Here is a 24,302-nt window from a genome sequence, read left to right as displayed (position 1 = left end):
TAGATAGAGAGAGAGATACACAAATAGAAAGAGATACATAACCTACCTGAGGAAACTGCATGGTTGAATCCTTTAGCAAGAGAAGTCTGTACCAAGTGGTCATAGAGATATGGAGATGACACCCCAGGGGTAACACAATCTGTGACCTTACTCTGATCCACAAGACCCCACTTTTTATAACCCAAGGGTGGAACATTCACACTCTCCCCGCCACTGGCTGCAGCTATAATGTGCCAAGAAAAATGGACATTTGTTAATCTTTATAACCAATTCATTTGCATATCAAATTGTAATCATGCCCCTCTTTATAGATCTATGTAAGACACTTAGGGGAAAAAAAGTCTAACACACATGTAACATTTGCCAAAAATTCTTAAAAAAAAGAATTTTTTTCACTATATACAATACAGTATAATTTACTCTTGTACAATGTAGCATCTTCATTTGGTTGAATTACTCATACAAGCCAAGCTTTCAAAATAAAAACTGAACTTCTATTTTTGACAAACTATCTTTATATGTCAATTAAAGTTTCCCTTTTATCAAGGGCTCCAGTCATGGGTAGAAGTCCTGACTGAGTCCAGATCTTGAATGAAACTACATTGAAGGGACCAATACAAAGGAAAATAAGAAAAACAAAGCAGAGTACTCAAAATAATTTTGATATAGACAATTTACCTTTAAAAATAGGGCATGTCATAGCCACTATGAAAAAATGAAGTAAAGAGTTCCAGAGTTCAGCAGTGTAGTGAAAGAAACTGACATGACAAGGACCTAACCTTGAGCTGCCAATGGCCACACAGCAATCATTTGACACAGTAGCTTACCTCATGAGTAGTCTATGTTTAACTAATGACAGAGGCATACAAGCACCCACTCTCAGGAACAAAAGTCACAGTAATATCTATAGTAAAGGGAACAAAAACCAACAATACAGCACTAGGAAAAAGGGTAAAGTTTTGAGTTCAGATCTGTACAGTTTATCCTAGTTTACTTAAGAATTAACAAAGAGTTAGAGCCACCTAAGGATGAATCAATCTTATAATGATGGAGTTGCTCAAAGGAGAAGAACCTTTAGCAAACAAACAGAATCTCAGCTTTTTATATGCAGATTTAGATGCTTATATAATGTGGGATTTCCAAGATACATCAGACATTAGGGTGATATCCAATATATTTACTCTGTTAACCAGTGCAATTAAAAAGTCATCAAAGGAAAGTTGTGAAGCGCTTTGAAACAGAAACAGGAAGAAGTTGAGTTTTCGAGGTGTTGAATTCAACTAAGTATGCCCCACAGAGAAATCCCACCAAAACCTGAAATTAAAAAACAATTGTGACAAGACGAGATGTAGATCAACCATGAAAAGATTAAAGAAATTTGGGATAAGCAGAGAAATGTTGATTTATCATCATACGAAAAAAAAATTATTTCTTTATTGAGGAGAACTTCTGTTACAGGAGCCAATGATTTAGGGTTGGAGTTGGGGGATAATATCTCTTCTGCTTCTCTATTGTTCCTTTAAATTGATACTAAAACTGTCAAAATGAAAAATCACCCAGCATTCTTTTTCCTTTCATATAATGTAAATGACATGAATATTACCAATTCAAATTTGAAAATTTATCTAGTACCTAATAAGTAATTCACATACAACATAAACCATCACATAAACTAATCAAACACCAAAGAGGACTGAATCTATGTTCTTTAATAAGTCACAGCTATACTAATAATAGAAAGCACAGGGTGTACTCACCTTTGGCAACCTGGTTCCTACACCCACGTAAGGTTTGAAAAAGAGAAAACCCATCAATGGTAGTAATAGAGTGGGGATACAGAATGACTAGCTCCTCACTTAAGTCATGTGCTATTGTAGCAGTGCATTTACTTGACAATGTTCGACATTTAAGACTCAGAACAGGTCCTTCCTCAAAGAGCTGAGACAGCAAGACCAAACCATTCTGTTGGGTGGAGAAAATAATTAAATGCATATATGGTATATGGGGATGGGAGATGCAAGGTTTATTACATTCCCACCCACCATTCATGATGGTCTATTATACATTTCTAATGCCAAATTCCTTACAATAGGATGTGATTTCTTTTTCTTGCATTATTCTCCTTACTTCAATTCTATCTTTTGAAACATCTCCCACTTACATAACTCTTCTTTCTCCAGTACATACAATTGTCAGCTAACTTCAGTCTTTTAAAAACATACCTTATACCTTAATGTAAATGGTTTGAAGCTGCAGTACCTGTGACAGCTAAACTAACAAACAGAATTCTTCAGGAATTTTTTTGAGTCACTGTGTTAATTCTATTACACTAAGACAGTTTAAAGTGTGATAGTCAGGGACCAGAATGTCTGGAGATGATTTAGCAAATGCTTTGAAAAGCTATATTGTAAGTTGAAGGTCAAGAGCTTTCTCATCCTAGGATGAATCGGAATGTGCTAGTAAGCATTCTTCAAACCTAGACTTAGTCCAAATGCTTTCCTCTTAAGCATTGCAGACACTTTATGTGGTCACCTTGAAATTTTGCAAAAGTACATGCTTATTTAGTGTGGAAAGATCCACAATCATTCTTCTCTTGGCTGATTTCCCTTTTTACATGAAAAAGGATTTGAACAATGATTAGTCCTTTGACAAGCCTTTCACATTTTTGTCAAGCATTTCAACAATATATTTTTTTCAAAAGTCACACTGAAGGTTGTCCTGAGATTTTTCCAAGAAAGAGGCAGCTGAGTTTTGTAGTGCAAAGTGAGGCCTTACTCTAACATCCAAAAGACCTAACTGCAGTACTTTCAAAGGTTTAAAAGGGATTCTGAAGTCAACCCCTGACTGTTAATAACGTTTAAAAGAAGAGCCATCTGGAACTCCTGACTGGCTAACTCTAACCTAAACTTTTATCATAACAGCTATAAATTTCATCACGCAAATTAAGCTTTACACTAAAGGAAATAATTTTAACTTAAAAAGAAACATGAGAAAACCTTCTTCATGAGATAGAAACTAAAGATGTCTTTGGCTACTTATTCCTCATTGTCTCCATTCCTTGCCCTTCTTGAGAGAAGAAGAAAGATACTGTTAGCATTAACAAGTTGAAAATACCTATTTTCAATCACTCATTTGGATACCTTTAGCAGGAAAAGGTGATTTTCTGAAAGGGGAAAACTATGGGAGCTCTAATTCCTCTTTTCTCACTCATACACATGCCTTACACTCTTGATAAAAACCCCACACTACAAATAACTTTTCTCCACACCATATATTCATAACACCTTCCACAATGCATCTCCATCAACCCTAGCATATGATTTCTCCAGATCCATAAATACCACATATAAATCCTTCTATTTCTCTAAGTATTTCTCACATGCATCCTTCAAAGCAAACACCTGGTCCACACATCCCCTACTACTCCTGAAACCATATTGTTCCTTCCTAGTCTCATCCATACACCTTACCAATTATTTCAGCAAACTATTATCTCTGTAATTCAAAAAATTACCTTTGTCCCAAATGCCTTTATACAATGGCAATCTGCCAATCTTTAGGCAATTCACAATGATCCATACATAAACTGAAAATCCTAACTAATCCATCAATGACAAAATACCATCCACTCCAGGCACCCTTTCATCAAACCACTTCGTATGACTCTCATTTTGCATAACACACCTCACTCATATGCACTACACCTGCCACCCAATCATCAAACACATTCAGCAATCCTTCATACCACTCATTCCATCTCTTTTTCACCTCATCACTGCTTGTTACCACTTTCCCATTTGCCCCCTTCACTGACTGTTGTTTGTTCAATTCAATGGCCAGTGACCCCCAGTGATGTTCCCATTTGTTTTCTTGTTTTTCTTACACTATCAACCTCCTTCCAATACATGAAGTCTACTGACACATACTCAACCCACTTGTTCTTTCAACTTTTGCAATCCCTGTACCTTTCTCTTCACTTCCAACCGCTTTCTTTTGTAAATCTCCTGACCACTTGCATTCCTTCCCTTAGGCACCAGCCATAAACCTCTTTTCTCTTTCACTAGCAACTTGACTTCCCCATCCCACCACTATCTTTTCTCACCTACCCATCTTCCACTTTATGCATGCCACACACTTCTCTCACACATGCCAGGATTGCTTCCTTAAATAATTCTATTTCTCACCCACTCTGCTTGCTTCATTCATTCTTACCTTTGGCTTTCTAAACTCAATCTCTTCTGATATATATATTTTCACACAAAACTCTTTTCGAAGCTCACTCACTTTCACTACCATCCTCACCCATAACACTTCCTCTTTCCAAAAACTTAACCAATTTTTACCCTCACCTCCACCAAAACGGTCTCTTTTGCATTGCTATCAGTTATCATGTAACCCAATTATGCCTTCTTACCATCTTTCATACTTGCCCACATATACTTGTAAAAGTCCCTTCTTAAAACAGGTACTCCCACCCACTTGTTTTTTTCAGAACACAACTCCACAAGATGTTTACTATTTTCATTCACCTAACTGAATACCCCTAACCTCCCAGCCATACACTCAACTGCCACATTACTCACTTTCACACTTAAATCACCCATCACTAATACCCAGTCTCTTACATCAAAACTACTGACATACTCAAATCAGCTGCTCCTAAAACACTTGCTTCTCATCATCTTTCCTCTTGTGGCCAGATGCATAAGTGCTAATAATTGCCCATCTCTCATAATCACTTTCCTTTTTACCTACATAAGTCTGAACTGTCTCCTTACACTTTCACCTATTCCCACAACGCCTGCTTTGGCAGTAATGCTACCCTTACTTAGCTCTCATCCTCTCACTAACCCCTGACATTACCCCTAAAACATTACCAAACCATTTCTCCCCTTACTCTTGAGCTTTGTTTCACTAAGAGCTAGAACATCCATGTTCCTTTCCTCATAGTACCTTTCTCTCCTTTTTCTCATTCAGACACTCCAGCTTGAGCCTTTGCAGAGCATGAGCACACCTTGCTTGGCTCCCTCTTCTAAGGAAACTGAAATACAAGGGATGGTTTTCAGCCCCACCTCAACCCACATCTTTTAAGTCACCTTCTGTGACAAGCAGGAAATATCAGAGAATTCTTTTGTTCCTATCCCCAGGGATATTACCGTCATTAATATGGTTATCATTATTACTATCATAATATTAATAATACTGCACAATCATCAAAATACAAAGTTTTACTTTTACTCTCATTCATTTTCAGCATCCTTGTCTAACATACATTACAAAATTGACCCATCATTCAATTCAGCTGCTCCTCTGATTCAGTTAACAGCACAGTATCCTCTACACCCAACAGTCATGGTAACTTTCATTGTTCCACTACAATTCAGCAGTATACCCCTAATCACTTCCACTTTGCTCATATCTTACATAAATCAGACAACCACGATCTCATCATAAAATCATGAGGTATTCCAACATTCATTCCAAATATATAAAATAAAGGAATAAATGACATATTTCATAAAACATTACCTCAGTATACATAGCCACATATCCTGAAGTAAAGCCAACAATGACACAAGTCCAATCTGGACCACCGGTGCTGGTCTGCGTCTGGGAGAGAAGTGGCAAACAAAGTACTGCACTGATTTCATCACTGTCAAAGAAAACCATGAAAATCATAGTACTGCATGGAAAGGACATCTAAATATTTTACATGATATTCAGTTACTCTAAATGTAAAAAAGAAGAAAAAAATGGAGGAGAGGAAGGTTTACTTAATTAAAATAGTTGCAGGTTTTGGAAATTTATTTCATTTATTATTTTGCTTTGTCGCTGTCTCCCACGTTAGCGAGGTAGCGCAAGGAAACAGACGAAAGAATGGCCCAACCCACCCACATACACATGTATATACATACACATCCACACACGCAAATATACATACCTATACATCTCAATGTATACATATATATATATACACACACACACATATACTTATATACACATGTACATAATTCATACTGTCTGCCTTTATTTATTCCCACTGCCACCTTGCCACACATGGAACAACAACCCCTTCCCCCTCATGTGTGCGAGGTAGTGCTAGGAAAAGACAACAAAGGCCATATTCGTTCACACTCAGTCTCTAGCTGTCATGTAATAATGCACCGAAACCACAGCTCCCTTTCCACATCCAGGCCCCACAGAACTTTCCATGGTTTACCCCAGATGCTTCACATGCCCTGAAAATGTGTAGAACTATTTCTCTTCAAATGACTGAGCCCTATGATCATCTGAAAGAACACTTGCTTATATAAAAGTGAGAGGAAATTCTCGAAAATCCCATCCTTCAACTATCACAAAACTAATGAGCTTAACAAAGTCCCGTTCAAAAGGACTAATGACCATAAAGCATAGTGTCATAACTCGTCTAACATATGAGTGCACTCCTATCAGTTAGTCATGCACTGATTGTTGGTGTATGCCTCAGGCCTGTTATGGTTCAGAATAAAGAAATAGTTTCCTAAAAAGGAAAAAGGGCAGTAAGGTAAGAGAAACAACATCACTGTTCATGAACCTCTGCTTTTGGTAGATAACTGCTTTTGATTATTCAAAATCTATACCTCAACCAATAGACAGAGCCTCCAGTCTATCTCCTTATGGCTGTGTGTATAATTACCTATTTGTACTGTAAGGGGAGGGAACTTTATACTTCTGGGGCCTCCCATCTCTTGAACATTCTCTACTATTATACACCTTAAATCTATGTATGCTGTTTGTTTGTGTGTGTGTGTGTGTGTGTGTGTGTGAATATCTTTTAACTACACACAAATATCAAGAATGGCAGTCAGCTTGGTATAAAGTATCTGAAGCTGAGTCAGCAGAATTTTACCTAATTAAATTGGATGACTGTATACTGAACAGTGAAACACAAATCATTAGCAACACTTACACTGCACTATATCCAACTTTACCACTCCAAGTGATAATCAACTTCATTTTGTTTCCTTCTTCTGTTGAACTTTCCCAACGGCCTAAAATATAAAAAAAAAAAGGTTAATGAACATTTCATGGTTAATTGGACATACACACAAAAAGCATTATCTGGTGTTGTCAAAAGAGAAAAACATACTGCATAATATGTAATACACCTACTAACTTTGAAGAAACTTTTCCAAGGTAAGAGGATTCATCCATCTTTTATTAATGATGACTTTCTTAGATCACACTAAAACTCAGGCCAATCAAAAGTCTAACACACATTCTTAAACTTCACGCTGTTCTTCAATGTGATATTTTTCCAGTGTGTTTTACAAATCAATCTGACCTACACATTAACTACCTTCTCCCCCTCATCAAGTCTAAACTTACTTCATCTAAGTAGCTGTTTGTCCTATAAAGTCAGACAGTCTTACACTTGAGGAGCCATGTATCTTGTACTTTTTTGGACCATCAGGAAATTTTTTTCTAGCTGCCTGTAAATTGCTGGCACTCACAGTCGCTTTCCCTAGACCATTTCCAACCATCCTCTATCTTTACACTAAACCAGTATTTCTTTACATCCTTCCTAACCTTCATCTTCCTCAACTTCTGATCATGGTCTCTGGTAATTCTAGTAATGCACCTTGTGAAGAGCTGATTACTGTCGACATAATCCAGTTGATTCAGGAAATTAAAGGCTATTATCAGTCACCTCTCTTCTCTGCTCCAAGGTAGACAGTTAAGTAGCTCTTAACCTATCACTGTGGCTAAGCTCCCGTAATTCCAGTACCTTCTTAGCTATTCTTCTCTAGACCATCTCAATCATATCTTTTTTTTTTCTTTAGAAAATATGACCATCCCTGAGAGACATAATCCAACTCTGGTCCAATATATGTTGTTGCATTTAGCATACCACTCACTTCCTTATACATATACTTGAATGCAACCTTAATATTTGTCAGCAGTTTATTTTATGCTCTTAAGTATTGGCCTTGCCCTGCTTCTGAAGTCTAATGGTATTTTGATGGTCCTGAGATTAAAGGTTAGATTGCCAATTTGCTAAAGGCTCAAAATTACTAATAATGGATTCTCCAGCACTCAAACGAAACTTTTCTTCTGCCCAGTTGCCTGTTAGCTTTTTCACTTTCCTTTGCCTTCTTAATTAATTTCATTTAAAGGTTTTAACTATGATACTTGTTACCTAAATTTTCAAGCAACTGAATTACCTTGTTTCCCTTAATGTAAGAGATATGAATGGTCAAAACTAATCCTACCTTAGATTTCCCGAATGTGCACATATACTGATACTTCTGACACTTTCGTGATATGTATTCTAAATCCAGTTATGAATCACCAGCCAACATATCAAGTACTTCCTGTACAATGCTCTTAATCTTCTACATGTGTTGTGACTAAGGGCTTGGTACATAGAAGAATTTTCTGGATAAGTAATTCTCTTACCTTGCATTATATATCCCACACAGATATTTCATCAGATAATACAAGTAGGTATTACTGGACTCTGCCTGCTTGTGGTTATGCCATGAGTAAAAAACCATCTTTTATGAGGCTTCATCACTGAAGTGCAATCTTGTTTCAGTATTTCTCAATCTAAAGGAGTCCATCATTTCCCTGTTCCTTATTGTAACATAACCTTGAAGCTGCAAGAGAAGAGGTCCTAAAGTTATTTATTGATTCATTAACTAAGGACTCCTTTCTGAAAAGGTCCTGGCATTACGCCAAGACCATTTCCTGGAACTCCTGTAGCTCCAAGGGCATGCTACAATCAGCAGCAGGGACAGGATAGATTCCCTTGAAGTGAAAGGTTCTTTGACAAGACTATATTCTGTTTCATCAACTAACAATGAAATACTCTTGTCAAAGGTAATTTTTTCCTCACAGTGTAACCAAAAGCATGTAAAGTCCAGAAAAACCAGTCCCAGAGTTATACAATAATAACCCTTGCATTTGTGTTAGCATTTGAATGAGTAGCAAACATCATCATTACAAATAAAGAATTGTTTTATGGTTGAATATACCACTTCAGTTTGAAATTTTGCAAGAGGTTTTTAACCCGAAAAAAAATTTCCAGTCCCAATCCCTTTGAAACAAGCAATATTCGAGCATGGATTTTTCCAGATTACAGATCTAATAATTCTGGTGGGGCCAAGCCAAGATTCAATCATTTTGTGACTTTAACTGAGGTGTTTTTGTATTCTTGAGGTGGTTTAAAAGGTTATTTGTAGTAAGGTATGTGTGCATGCAGGAAGGGAGTAGGATAAGTGGTGATTCCTGATGAAAACATGTATACATCAAGAATGCGAGATGTCGTCAACATGGCTGTTCAATTCATTCATGGATGGAATAGTGAGGGAAGCAAATACAGGTATCTTGGAGCAAAGAACACGTCTCCAGAATGCTGGGGGTAAAGGGTATGTAGACAAAGTAAATCACCTGCTGTGTGCAGATGATACAATTCTAGAAGCGTGATCCAAGAGAAACCCTAAAGCTGGTGTCAGAGTTTGGATGAATGTGGGAAAGGACGAGGTTGACAATAAATGTGAACAAAGGTAGGTTATGAAGTGAAGTAGAATGGTAAGACAGGAGGATCTAAGGTCATATCCATTATGACAAACAAATGAAAAGCAGTTGGAAGAACTGAAAGTGAGGGATATGAATTCATTCTTTTCAGCTCAGTCTTCTTCAAGAGAATAATGATACATCACGTCAAGTACACAAGATTAAATACAATACCAGCAGTGAATCAAAATACTGGATGCTGAGAATCATCACTCTCTTACAGGTCCATCACTAATGCTTGCTTGCCATAAAAAGGCCAATATTGGAGTAAGATAGTAATGCTTCTCAGTAGCCAGAACCTTGACTACCTGGTTCTGTATATAAGCTTGCATTTCTGTTGTGATGTAATGCAATTCTCCCAAAAGAAAGCTATGTTGAAACTAGTTGAGAAGAACGAATTCTTAGCTCTTACTTTTAGTTTCCCTTGATACCTTTTATACTCTAATTTTCGGATTTCACTATCATGAAACATTGCTGGTATGAAGATGTTTAGCAGGTAGAATGTTTGAGTGAGGTTCCATAGGCATAACCCTAGTATGAAAGCAGAAACAAGAGACAGAGGCCAAAGTATCAACATATTCAAAGAAGTGGACAAAAACCTTAAGTTTTCCTAAGTAATATCACACAAAGACTACAAAACTTACAGTGAAGCAGAATAATCATGACTTAGTTTTCATTCTATGACTGAAATGATTCCCTATTTCTTTCTTGTGGCCAGGTAAAACAGTAAGCAGAAGTACAATGTTTGTCATATACTGTAATCTTGAAATCATTGCCATAAAATTTCAAAGACAAAACAAATCTATATGATACTTACAAGATAATATTACTAGTCTATTTCTATATGCTAAAGCCATTAGGTCAGATGTTGGAGATGCTGCAACAATGCATTCTGCTAGCCAAGAAGTTTCTGGTTGGGGGGATGAAGACAACTTCATGGAGCCATCACCATTACCTCTAGGAGATTGAGGGCCCACACCTTGGTTCTCATCATCCCATCCACCCCAGTCATCATTCCACTCTGTTTCTGTTGAGAAATAAAGCCAATCACCATCAACTACCAAGCATATCAAATGTCATAATTACCTTATTACACTTACACTATCTAAAAGAAAAATTTGCCTTCAATATACATGGAAGAGGAAGAATGTGCTCTTACCTGGAAATTGTGTTGAGCTCTGACTGTCAGAGGATGTAGCTTGAGTTCCACTTGCAGATAGATGAGGACAGAGCCACTGCACAAGTTCTGTAGTGTTACTGATAGCTGCTATTTGATCCAAAAGGCACGACATTTCTCATTCACTGTTGACATACATTTTGCTACTGAGTTAAATGTATCTTTCTACTGTAGCTTTTAACTATAAAAATCCATCAATCTACATCTCGTACTGTAAACTTTGCCCCTTCTATATAGCAGCTAGCTCATAAACTGTCTCCTCAGAATGTCAGAATGCTATAGGCATTACATCTTTTTTTAAACTTCTCCAAATCACCATTCCCTCCAGCAAATATTCCTTCACTTTGTCCTTTGTCCTTGCCTTTAGTCTTGATCTACAACTCATCTGGTGACAATAACCTGTTATAAATTTTGCTCTATCAATTTTTTCCTGATTCCCAGTTAAGTTTAGTAAAGCATCAAGAGGAATATTGTAATCACAATGGAGACAGTAAAGTTAAGTTTCACTTATTCACAATGCTTAGGACCATGCTCATTGTGATAAAGTGAATTTCACATAATAGTAACTGTTATGTTCATTCCCCTAAAAGACACTGCAAATACAGTAGAGTATATATAAGTAATCATAATGGTCTTCAGAACCAACAGTAAAACTCTAATAGCATAATGAATCTGACTTAACAAATCCTTACTAACAGATTACCATCATCCATTATGTCCCACTGAAACATTTGAGAGAATGTCATTTCCAGTCATTAGTACCTTCATCTTCAATGAACTGTACTCCATCACTAATACCTTTACCAATTTACCTTTTCCAAGTTTATCTACTTGTGTGAACTATTACCATAAACTTTAGCCACATTCAACATTTCTCTTTACAAGATCCAGAAAAGTGTGATGCTAAACACTTAGACTGAATCACAAAATTTGCAAAAACAGCACCCATGTTCAACCATGATACAATACAAAGTCTGTCTACCTTCCAACCCAGGGATGTACTGGAAAAAAAACTGCCTGGCAGCATTTGTAAGGTAAAAAAAAGAGTACAGCAAAATAAGGAGGAAAACTTACTCGAAAAAATGCATTGCAAACAAAGCATATTATCACCTGAAACTGCTCCATACGTATATATAGAACAAATTATCAGTTAAAGAAACAAATAATTGTTTTACATGATACAAAGAAAAAGAGTGTTGAAACAAATGGTAAATCATATGAAGAACTCAATGCAGTTAAAAGAAAGTGTAAGAACTGTATAATGTAATACTGCATACTGTATACTGTATCAAAATATGGCCCATTCATTACATTCTCGATTAAACGGACTTTTGGCATTAACCCAAACACCGTCATCCGGTAATCCTTGTTTAAATATGGCATCTCAGCTACATCTCTTTCATATATATCAACTGACTGTTCTAAGTCTTCTCTCTCATTCTTGTATCTCCCCTGGCAATGTGATCATTACATGAAAGTGCACTTGGGAAATGCATAACTACAATATGTATATATGATATGGGGTAAGCAATTTTAGGGGTAGCACCTATAACTCCGGGAATTTTAAGTTTTCATGCAGTAGCCAGGGCTTTGAAATATACAAAAACTATTGAGTAAAAACACTCAACCAACAGTGAGTGGACAGTTAGAGTGACCCTTTCGTAACACTAACTGTAATCTTGCAAATAGTAAAGGAACTGGAGAGACAGCATCCCAATGTCATTTTCTACTGTCTGTAAGAACATTAAAATATTGAATGTCCTGTAGAGTGATGATCAAACCCATTAACCTGGAACTTATTTGCATTCAAGGGAGCTTTATTCGGTTCATGCTTTGATATACAAGGCAAATGATACTGTAATACGACAAGAGAACTTGCTTGTACAGAATGTAGAAATACTCATTATCCTTAATAATTTATGCATCCTCACGAATGCCACCATGCCTCATAATGTCTGGATCTGACTTAATACGAGTTCTGTGTTAGTTGAGTTTAGATATCTACATCAGTTTAGGACTCAATCTAATGTTTATGATATTACTTCCACACAGGGTTAAAATCTTCCATCTCTTCAGGCATCTGAACATACTCTTTACATTTGCCAGCCAGACAACAGAACAAGGCAGAGATATGTGGAGGACTAGAAGTTTCTTGTAAAAATACATAAGAATAACAACGAAATCTTCACAAATACACTCATTAAACGTTTAACCTGCATATTATTCGATTTCCACATTCTACAGCATTACTGTATAGTCATTTAACCGTACACTTTCTATACCCATCATGAGACCCTACCATTATTGAGATATCAAAAGATAGTTTTAAAGGGTAGGAAAGAAAAATCCCATATCATTCCTTACAGCAGCAAAAAGTTATCCATTGTAGGAGAAACCTAGAGATCAAACTTATAAAAGTGCAGTCTCTACACTACACTTATGCCCACTTTTTTGTTTCCACGAAACAGACAATGCTACCAAGGCATCATATTCCATTTGACATGCATACGTCAAAAACACAATTGTTTCTATTTCTGAATCATACGAAAATGGTTCAAATCACCCACTCAACAGTAACAGACTTCCAACGATGTAAAAACCCATCCCAAAGCTTAATCAGCCCCAATCATTCATGATAAAACCCACAATTAACAATGGAAATGTTTGGGAAAAAAATAATCACAGAGTAGCTTAGACATCTTTACCTTTCAGCGTAGTGATCTAACTAAATCAGAAATAAATAAACACGGATTAGAAAATAAAAACAACTCGATCATGGACTGCAGCAGGGAGTCCACTGACAACAGCTGACTGACGTGACGTCTGTTATGTTTGTTATGATCAAGTTCGACTTCACTTACTCCAATGTCAACTCAGTAATTATTGATCACAATATCGATAAAAAATACTCCTAGAAACCTAAGAAAATGTGTAACTTAAAAATCAAACCTATAATCAATTTGAATCTGATCTTATGATCACTGATATTAAATCTTATATTACATAATGCTGGCCAAGAGATGCTCGCATGCTTGGGCGCGAAAATAAATATAATACCAAAACAAATAACCTCTGGGTAAAATCAGAATTCTTCTCAACCTAAATATTCAGCAGTCTCTCCTTCTGAGAAATGGAAGAGAGGGAAAGTAGAAGGTAAGCATGTGATGTTAAGAGACGTATTTAAAAGAAAGAGAAGGAACGGGGTGTCCCCAACTCCATAATCTTTCTAGTACTACCATCTCTGCTTCACATGAGCACCTACACGTAAGATTAAAGACTGCGATTTTGCCCGTTTGAAGACGTCCTTCACACAATTTCCTCTTAACTTGTTAAAAAAAAAATTACTATATGTCTGACGATTATTATTAGTGTAAAGTTGGTGCGACGATTATTATCAAAGTTGGTGTTACAAATGCAAAAATCAGCAGAACTTTCATATGAAAACTTCTCTCAGTGGAAATTTAGGGTAGAAATGTAGCAAAGTTGATGATTGATGATAAATGATCGTGTACAAAAGAATGAGGATAATATGGGGTTGATTAGTGTTACGTAGATGCAACATTTCTACAAATTAACGGAACCTATGACAATTTGACTTGACCTCCCTTAAAAGCATATACTTACCTTAATTATGAATGTTATATTCGAAATTTACTTCACAGAGTAATTTCAGCATTATGCCAATTGACTCAATACAAAAGAAATTATGCATGGTGGCACAAAGAAAGGGAAATGATAGTTCACTACTTCTGCTATATTCTCTGAGGAGATTCCTATCAGCAACCATAAAATTTAATGTAACCTGTCATTTTATCTTCATTTGCTTCCAATTAAAGACGATTTTTTGGAATATCATTTAACAGTATATGTTTCTTTTTTCACAGAACTTGCAAAACAGTGAACTATGCTGAAACTATGGGTGATTCTCCAGATGGTAAGTAAAATATTCAGTTTGGCGAATAAGGTAACTTATATTTAGTATAATTTTCTTTTTGGATTGCAATTGAATATTGAGAAATTGAGATTTTTTTTTCTTCAGAAATTTGAATTACCATCATATGTTTTTGATAAGCTGATATTTTTGCTGAGAAGTGTTTAAAAAGTGTTTATTAAATATACATACTTAGTCAGGGTACCTTAGTTAAATATCTCCAAAGATTATAAATTCAGTTTCTCTCCTTTTTACATTCCTTTTTCTCACTGATGCTTTATGTTTTAAGTGGAAATTGATAATGGTCTCCTTTGTTTATACAGAATTCACATGAGCCCAAGTGGCCCTTACATGATTAACTCTTTAATAACAAAATTCATTTATGCTGACTTCGGACTCACTTTAATACAGTTGTGCATAACTAACATGCATTTCAAGAGAAGTATACCTTTGTGCTATGCTTGACTGAAAGTGAAACAAAAAGCTTTCAAAGCTTGTAAAATTACATATACTGAGATTAACATATAAAACGTGGCAAACAGTGAGACACTAAGATATGTTAGAAAGGAATCTGCTCATGGTAATGGCACTGAATAATAGAAAGTGTAGGCTACAATTTCACTACCATGTCTTTCCTATTTATGGGGTCTGATTACTTATAAAGTTTGAAGGTGTTACTTTTGTCTAAAAATGAAAACCTAATTATTGATTAAACAAAATAGTGAAAACTTGACAAACATGGGCACTATACAACGTTTCAAAAGAAGTCAACATTCATTTTACACTTGATTGCAAGTGATGAAAAGTTATTAATAAAATAATATATAAATCATAGCAAACAATGATAAACCGAGATGTGTTAGAAAAATTTACATGTGGATGTTGCAATAAATCACAGGGCGTGCCACCTCTTGATACCTGTTGTTACAGTGTTCAATGTGTGAAGCCATACAAGAGTCATGGACTTCATTTGCAATCCTTGTTGGTGATATAACAGCCCCAAAATTTTCTGGATGTGTCTCTACAAATGAAGAACCCAAATTAGATATTAACCCCTATAATAAGGCATCTACTCCTGCATATAACATCAAATCCAGCTCCTACAACACCTTCCTCAACGCTTGCTTAATGTCAGCCTTTTTCCATACAGTGAATGACAGGATATAACTGTGAGTACATATATTCATCTATGATGTTCATTCACTAACATTTACAGCACAATTTATTTATCAAATTGCCAGTATGTACGAAAACTTAAACAGTACTGAATTTTTATCAAAGAAACTTTGGTGTTTAATAATAAAAAAAAAAAATTCCTTCTTTTTCTAGAGAAACATATTCATCTACAATGAATCTGCTTCTACCAGCTACCTGTTAACCTTCCTAGTGGTCAAACATGTCTGAGTGTTCTCCACCACGTCGAGAGTCTAGATTGAATTTAATATCCTGTCACGTGTTTTCAGTGCACAATCACATCTTTTTGAGCACCTCAAGAGTCTAAACTGAACTTAATATCCTGGTTAGTGAATTTCAGTGCTCTATCACAAAATCATTTTGAGCAGATTTATTTTTGTTATTCTGAGTGTTTGATTAATTATATTTTATAGTGCTGAAAAGAGCTATAAGTTGAAATGTAAAAGGAAAAGAATAATATTCTTTCATGTAGCATGAGCTGAGGGAACAAGACATGGACTGAGGAAACATGGGATGCTTCCTGAAGCACAAGGAATGCGCTTAGTGATTCTTTGTCATCACTACATCTTTTCAAGAAGACCTTATATCTTGTTTGAAGTGTTTTTTGTTTAATTACTTTTTTATACTGTAGAAATGACAACTGCTTTAAAATGGAACATAAAAAGAAATGAAAAATACACCTTCAGGCATACATGAACTGAGAGAACACAGTACCTTACAGGAAAGTCAGTGTGACTGTCTGAAGCATAAAGAGAGCGGTCAGTGCTCATAAGGTCAAAAGTTTGGTGGCCTACAGTTCGATTTGATTCATCATGATTTATCTCTAATTGTGAATTTCTTTTTATTCATCTAGCATGCCAGCAGGTCAGCACTGTTCTGTGTGAAGTGGGAAGATAGTATCCAGTTTTTCATTAATTTTGCAATGTCTTTACTTTGCCGGTATAACATAAACAGATGGACCCTGGAGGAAAACTGAATGCAGCCACTGATGATAACTGCTGTAACCCACACAAGTCATGTTCTCCTGGGAATGTCAAAACTAATTTGCTGAGTGCATCAGGAGAGAGCTAATGATGTTGGGAAGCAGTGCACTACATTTTGAGACATCCTAAATTATCCATTTCTCTCTCAGGAAGACAAAGCCTTCCAAGTGGTGTGAGAGGTACTAAGACCCTGAAACCTATGCCTTTGCTGCCAATAATGAGAAAATTTAGTTTCAGGCTGTGGATGATGTCGAGGAAAATAAAAGTAAATTAAGACTGATTGATGAGTCTCTGATCTGAGGTCAGTTAGAAGAGTTCAGTGCCAGGAACTCTTCACACCATAAATGTTTTTGCTTTCCAGGTGCCAGGGCAGATGATGTTGGCACTGCTGTAGTGGCACCAATTGATAATGCACTTTCTGTTTATCTTGTAGGTACCAACAACATACTGAATGTGAGACTGGACGAACTTTTGGAGAAATATTGCTAGCTTATTCAATGTTTTTGAAAAAACTAATAATTTAGTTTCAGGATTGCTGCCCAGGATTGGCAGCAGGAATGCCTTCTTCAGTAATGCATTCAATCTCAATAACAGATAAAAGAGCCTTTGTTTCTAAGAGAGAGTCAAATTCGTAAACAAGTGGCAGAATTTTTACGTGTCCAGATATGTTTACAGAGGATGGACTCAACCTGAACAAAGTGGGAGCTGTGTGATTCAGCAAGCTACTGGAAGAAATTTACAGGCAAATAAATTTTCATGAATGATGCTGAGCACTGCACTAACTTTTGGTGCCTATTTTCTTCTTCATTTTCTTTACAAAAAAATTGAGAAATGTTAGAAATGAAGTAAACAGTGAATATATTTCTTAAAAAATGACACTGGTAAAAACTTATTTAAGATATTTCCTTCAAACTGCAAGGGAAAGAGATTGTCAGGGGAAAAAGATATTACTGTATCAAACTTTACTAGAATAATAAAATGTCTGGGGCTTTTAGATGTAGAAAGTATGTATGAACAGTATCTTATTTCTTTGAAATTATCACTTTTAGCTCTGGTCATCTTCAGGCAAGGTATCCAGTCTACATATTACATTAAATTTATATTATTTAAATTCATATTATATCAAACAAAGTCCATAAGGTTAAAATCATTTGGGTAATTATAGCCTTTGCCCTTTAAACTTGTTATAACATTGCTACATCCAAAAATTACTTTTCCAGATGATTTTGCAATCTTTACACCTCCTTCAAAGAAGCAAAAAGAAGATTGTGAGAAATCTCCTAAAACAAATGGAAACAGAGAGAAGACCTGCGACAGAGATAAAAAAAGTAGAGAGAAAAAAGAAAAGAGAGACCATAAGGATCATAAACATGACAGAGAAAAGCACAGAGATCACAACAGGGATAAAAAAGAAAAGTACAGAGATTCAGATAAAAACAAACATGAGAAAAATAGATATAAAGAGGGACATAGTAAAGAGAAACATAGAGAGCATGAAAGGGAAAGAAAAAGTGAGTATAGATCAAAACATGAAACAGATAGAGAAAAGAAGGATGGAAGACAAGAAAAAGATAAGAAACATGATTCAGAAAGGAGAATCTACAAGGAAAACCAAGACAAGATTAAAAGTGAGAGATCTGGTGATCCTATAGATAATGATTTAACTTCTCCAAGGTTGAATGATCACCCACTGACTTCTACACAAAAATCCCCAGGCAGAGTGACTCCTAAACCAAGGCTGACTATAGAGGAAAAACTGTTCCAAGTAAGAAATATGTACTTTCTTATTGTTATTTTACATTTAAATGCATAAACCCATATTATATCCTTAAAGAGATTACTTTGATAATCTCATTTTTTCTATGTATAAACTATTTATAACAGACTGTTACCAGTTTCAGAAAGTTTTAAGTGAGTATTTGAATGCCATAAATTCTACTAATGGTTCTTTTATTTTGAAGGTTGAGTTTTGGAATTTCACATTTCCTCAACATAACTATACTGTTATTATTATTATACTTTATCATCATTTCCCATGACAGCGAGGTAGCCCCTGGAAACAGACAAAGAATGGCCCATCCACTCATACGCACACACACACATACAATATATGTGTGTGGTATACCATGGTCGATGTGCTGTCAGTGGATTAAACCAGGGCATGTGAAGCATCTGGGGTAAACCATGGAAAGTTTTGTGGGGCCTGGATGTGAAAGGGAGCTGTGGTTTCGGTGCATTACACATGACAGCTAGAGACTGAGTGTGAACGAATGTGGCTTTTGTTGTCTTTTCCTAGTGCTACCTTGTGCACATGCAGGGGGAGGGGGATGCCATTTTCATGTGTGGTGGGGTGGTAGCGGGAATGGATGAAAGCAGCATGTATGAATATATACATGTGTATATATGTATATGTCTGTGTATGTATATGTATGTATACGTTGAAATGTATAGGTAAGTATATGTGCTTGTGTGGGCGTTTATGTATATACATGTGTATGTGGATGGGGTGGGCCATTCTTTCGTCTGTTTCCTTGCACTGCCTTGCTAACGCGGGAGACAGTGACAAAGTATAATAAATAAATATGTATATATATATATATATTATTATTATTTTTGTTTAAACTTAATAGTAGTCTCCCACATTAGTGAGGTAGCATACGGAAACAAGACGAAAAAATGGCCCAACTCACCTACATACACATGTATATACAGAAATACCCACACACACACACACATACATACCTATACATTTCAACGTATACATACACATATATATATACATTTTTTTTTTATTATTTTGCTTTGTCGCTGTGTATATACATGTGTATATATATACATATATATACACATGTACATATTCATACTTGCTGCCTTCATCCATTCCCGTTGCCTCCCTGCCACACATGAAATAGCATCCCCTGCGCATGCGAGGTAGCGTTAGGGAAAGACAAAAAAGGCCACTTTTGTTCACAATGTGTAATGCACCGAAACCATGGCTCCCTTTCCACATCCAGGCCCCACAAAACTTTCCATGGTTTACCCAAGACGCTTTATATGCCCTGGTTCAATCCACTGACAGCATGTTGACCCTGGTATACCACATCGTTCCAGTTCACTCTATTCCTTGCACACCTTTCACCCTCCTGTATGTTCAGGCCCCGATCGCTCAAAATCTTTTTCACTCCATCCTTCCACCCCCAATTTGGTATCCCGCTTCTCCTCGTTCCCTCCACCTCTGACACATATATCCTCTTTGTCAATCTTTCCTCACTCATTCTATCCATGTGACCATACCATTTCAATACACCCTCTTCTGCTCTCTCAACCACACTCTTTTTATTACTACACATCTCTCTTACCTGTTCATTACTTATCGATTGCATAAAGGACATGCAAATTGCCTTCACCATATTTTGTGATTTTCATAAGCTTGTGTATTCTGCTCATGATAAGGAAAAAATAGTAACCTTAATTCTGAAGACTAGTTTCTAATCTTAGACAGTTGGCCAGGCACACATGCCATCTTATCTGCTTCCTTACATGTCATCTGGACAGGGGCAGTCTGTTGTTTCCTGAGTACAGAAAGCAAAGTATTTAGTACTCCCAGCTGATAAGTTCTTGGAACACGGATTAGTTTTGCTGACATTTCATGTCAGTCACTGACCACCACAGATTTTTTTATTTGTTTTATGACACGGCCATGATTCTAAGTTTTCTATTTCCTTTTTTTGTGCAATATCTAAAAAAAATTGGACATTAAATTCAAGCATCTTCTGTTAGCTTATCCTGTTTAGGGTCATACAGGAATCTTTTTTCCTCACTTATATTTCACAAAAATCTACTTTTCCAGAGGGAGTTGGAAGCAGCACTAGCAGTGTCAAAGCTTGAAACTACAGCAGATTCTGTTGCATTTAAGGACAAACTTAAGGAAAAAGAATTAAAAGTTGGCACTTCAATGATGGATCAAGCAAGTTCTAGGCTGCCCAATGTGAATAACACTCCAAAAACAACTCCCAGGACATCACCTGACAGTAATTCTCCAATGAACCATAATGCTAAAGAAGAGACCACATCTCCATCCTCTTCTCAGGATGAATCTTTGACAGGGGAAAAAACAGACAACAACTTGCTAGAAGTTGAGAAACTTGAGAAGGATGAAAAGTTAATAAAAATCAACAAAAATGAAGATCCACTACCCAGCACATCAACAGGAATCACCAGCAAGAGACAAAGAAAAACAGTGGTATTCAAAGAAGGTAGAGTTGCTCTTTAATCATTTGGTTATTTAGCTGATTTACAGTACAACAAGATGCAAATGACTAACTACTTTGAGAGACTAAGTTTGATTTTACACCAAATAAAACTGGCTTGATTTCACAAACTGACATGCTCAGAGTTGATTACACAGGCCCTGACCTACAGGTTTTTGAACAGACAGCTTACAGGTGATTTGGATATCATGACAAGGCATGTAGCACGACTGCAATGGATCAAGAGCAGACTGAAGTTTCAGGGAGGATAGGGAGTATGAAGGGAAATGTAGTTCCTTTGGAATAGAAGGTTTTTGATGAGACTGTACTCCCAGTGATACAGCCTCACCAAAGGTGACTTTTCACTCGCAGTGTAACCTTGTGTGTGAAAGAAGAAAGTTAAGAGTAAATGTGAATAAGAGCAAGGTCATTAGTTACAGTAGGGTTGAGGGTCAAGTCAATTGGGAGGTAAGTTTGAATGGAGAAAAACTGGAGGAAGTAAAGTGTTTTAGATATCTGGGAGTGGATCTGGCAGCGGATGGAACCATGGAAGCGAATCATAGGGTGGGGGAGGGGGCGAAAATCCTGGGAGCCTTGAAGAATGTTTGGAAGTCGAGAACATTATCTCGGAAAGCAAAAATGGGTATGTTTGAAGGAATAGTGGTTCCAACAATGTTGTATGGTTGCAAGGCGTGGGCTATGGATAGAGTTATGCGCAGGAGGGTGGATGTGCTGGAAATGAGATGTTTGAGGACAATATGTGGTGTGAGGTGGTTTGATCGAGCAAGTAATGTAAGGGTAAGAGAGATGTGTGGAAATAAGAAGAGCGTGGTTGAGAGAGCAGAAGAGGGTGTTTTGAAATGGTTTGGGCACATGGAGAGAATGAGTGAGGAAAGATTGGCCAAGAGGATATATGTGTCGGAGGTGGAGGGAACGAGAAGTGGGAGACCAAATTGGAGGTGGAAAGATGGAGTGAAAAAGATTTTGAGTGATCGGGGCCTGAACTTGCAGGAGGGTGAAAGGCGGGCAAGGAATAAAGTGAATTGGATCGATGTGGTATACCAGGGTTGACGTGCTGTCAATGGATTGAATCAGGGCATGTGAAGCGTCTGGGGTAAACCATGGAAAGTTCTGTGGGGCCTGGATGTGGAAAGGGAGCTGTGGTTTCGGGCATCATTACATGACAGCTAGAGACTGAGTGTGAACGAATGGGGCCTTTGTTGTCTTTTCCTAGCACTACCTCGCACACATGAGGGGGGAGGGGGATGTTATTCCATGTGTGGCGAGGTGGCGATGGGAATAAATAAAGGCAGACAGTATGAATTATGTACATGTGTATATATGTATATGTCTGTGTGTCTATATATATGTATACATTGAAATGTATAGGTATGTATATTTGCGTGTGTGGACGTGTATGTATATACATGTGTATGGGGTGGGTTGGGCCATTTCTTTCATCTGTTTCCTTGCGCTACCTCGCAAACGCGGGAGACAGCGACAAAGCAAAATAAATAAATAAATGAGCATGATCCAAAGCCAAATATTTCCCAAGGTATATCTTATTGCTTGCAGAACATGCTATGGAGAGAAAACTTTTTCAACATTCAAAATCAAATTTTTTTTAAGTGGCTTTAGGAAAATATCTAAAGTGTTATTTGAAAGGTAATGGGTACTCGAAAAACCAGAGATGAAATGAAATAAATTGGCAGAGGGTGTTTTTATGAGGGGGGGGGAGAAAATTTTGATGATTGTCAGATTTGCTGTTACTGTACTTAGAATTTTTAAATTTGCATCATGAATGCAAGAAAGATTTTATTTTCTATTGGCAGATGATAAACTCAATTAAATATCCTCTTACCTAAAATTCTAGTAATATATGTTTTCTCAATGCTTTTATCATTCAAGCTAATAAATTAATGCTGTAATATTTCTTCAGTGTGATACTGATTGATGTTATAATTCTTGTAAACAGCAATGAGAAATAAAAGAAATTTGCAAAAACTTTTTCTTTACAGATACTGACTCAGACAGTTTTGATGGCTTTAACAGTGATAGAGATGCCAACTCCGATTTTTCTGAGGGAAGTGACTTTACAATATCTCCAGTAAAGAAGAAGGGAAAACAGGCAAGAGCTTCAAGGAAAAATAAATCTCCAGCTTCCAAAGCCACTGGAAAAACTCAAGGTAAAAGCAGAGTTACTGGTCAAAACTCTACTCCCACAAGGACAGTGCCAGCATCAGCAGCAAAAGAGAACACTGCACCTCAAAGTCCTTCCACACCAAAAGCACTTGAAATTTCTTCAACTGTGAGTCCTCATAGGTCTCCCACTGTAGTTAAAGCAAAAGCTGTTAACTCAACAACTGTCATGCTGTCTCCGCATAGGAATGCTAGAGAGAATTCTCAAGTCGTTAAAACTTCAAAAACAGTTAGTTCCCCAACTTCCACTGGAAATTCAAGAGTATCTGTAGGCTTAGTTAAAACACCTTTTAAGAGTCCTTTACTTCAGTCTCCAGGCAGTAGTAGCTCAAGTTCTGTCCCCAAATCATCTCTTGGCGCTAATCAGAATACTGGACTAAGAATTGGTCTTTCTCGAAGAACCAGTCTTAAACCTTTACATCCCAGCTTGTCTGGGAAATAGTTGAAGGATTGGATTTTTTTTAATGCTCTAATTTTCTAAAAATGTATTTAAGTAACTGAATTTCTAAATTTTTGTGCTAACAGTTTTCAATGATGTTATGTAGGCCACAGAAAATTGCAGTTTGAGAAAACAACAGTACAAAAACAATTTTATTCCAATGCATGGTGTATAATACATACATACATAAAGTATTTGTTTGAATTTTACTATAAATACCTTTCCCCATGGAGTATTTACATATACTGTAAACCCAAAAATATAAGGTCTTCTCTAATGACTAAGGTGCATTTAATATAATCCAGATGTTTTAGGTGTAACTGTACTTGTCCAGTACTGTATAATCAAAGTACATACTTATCACTATACACTCCTAGGGGAAGAAAGAAATTCTATCTTCATATTCCCTACATGTCATACAAAAAGATGGAACATGGGAAGGAACCAAGTGGAGTTCTCATCATGCTCAAAGGCTTAGGCTTGGGTGTTGAATGCATGTGGATTTATTCAAGATACAGGAGAAACAGTTAGTATGGTTGAGGAAGCCTGTATGTTCTGGCTCTGAGTGAAA

The 24,302-nt window shown here is 36.6% G+C and overlaps 2 protein-coding genes across 2 annotated transcripts in view; one reads left to right on the top strand and one right to left on the bottom strand.

Annotated features, from left to right (window-relative positions):
• Rab3-GAP (Rab3 GTPase activating protein) overlaps nucleotides 1-13,594 on the bottom strand; it is a 55,833-nt gene extending 42,239 nt beyond the window's left edge. Inside the window, exons 1-7 of the mRNA XM_071695344.1 lie at nucleotides 13,441-13,594; nucleotides 10,718-10,860; nucleotides 10,376-10,585; nucleotides 6,950-7,031; nucleotides 5,530-5,653; nucleotides 1,758-1,962; nucleotides 47-223 (exon numbers count right to left, since the gene is read on the bottom strand). Coding sequence (XP_071551445.1) covers nucleotides 47-223; nucleotides 1,758-1,962; nucleotides 5,530-5,653; nucleotides 6,950-7,031; nucleotides 10,376-10,585; nucleotides 10,718-10,850 — 931 coding nt within the window. The 5' untranslated portion in view covers nucleotides 10,851-10,860; nucleotides 13,441-13,594. The remainder of the gene's footprint in view (nucleotides 1-46; nucleotides 224-1,757; nucleotides 1,963-5,529; nucleotides 5,654-6,949; nucleotides 7,032-10,375; nucleotides 10,586-10,717; nucleotides 10,861-13,440) is intronic.
• A 149-nt stretch (nucleotides 13,595-13,743) lies between these two features.
• Nucleotides 13,744-24,015, top strand: LOC139766547 (uncharacterized). The gene is made up of 5 exons (XM_071695346.1): nucleotides 13,744-13,888; nucleotides 14,620-14,669; nucleotides 18,064-18,608; nucleotides 20,694-21,099; nucleotides 23,112-24,015. The coding sequence occupies exons 1-5, from the start codon at nucleotides 13,866-13,868 to the stop codon at nucleotides 23,732-23,734; spliced, it is 1,647 nt and encodes a 548-aa protein (XP_071551447.1). The 5' UTR covers nucleotides 13,744-13,865; the 3' UTR covers nucleotides 23,735-24,015.
• Nucleotides 24,016-24,302: the final 287 nt, after the last annotated feature.

Source organism: Panulirus ornatus, chromosome 58, assembly GCF_036320965.1.
Source record: "Panulirus ornatus isolate Po-2019 chromosome 58, ASM3632096v1, whole genome shotgun sequence".
NCBI classification, from domain to species: domain Eukaryota; kingdom Metazoa; phylum Arthropoda; class Malacostraca; order Decapoda; family Palinuridae; genus Panulirus; species Panulirus ornatus.
This window is presented reverse-complemented; position numbering and strand designations above follow the sequence as displayed.

Bases quoted from the DNA above. Each gene is read 5' to 3' on its own strand.
- LOC139766547 (XM_071695346.1), top strand. From the start codon at position 13,866: ATGGAAGAGAGGGAAAGTAGAAG. The intron at 13,889-14,619 runs GTAAGCATGTGA...CTTTTTTCACAG, and splicing joins GAAGAGAGGGAAAGTAGAAG to AACTTGCAAAACAGTGAACT. The intron at 14,670-18,063 runs GTAAGTAAAATA...TTACTTTTCCAG, and splicing joins TATGGGTGATTCTCCAGATG to ATGATTTTGCAATCTTTACA.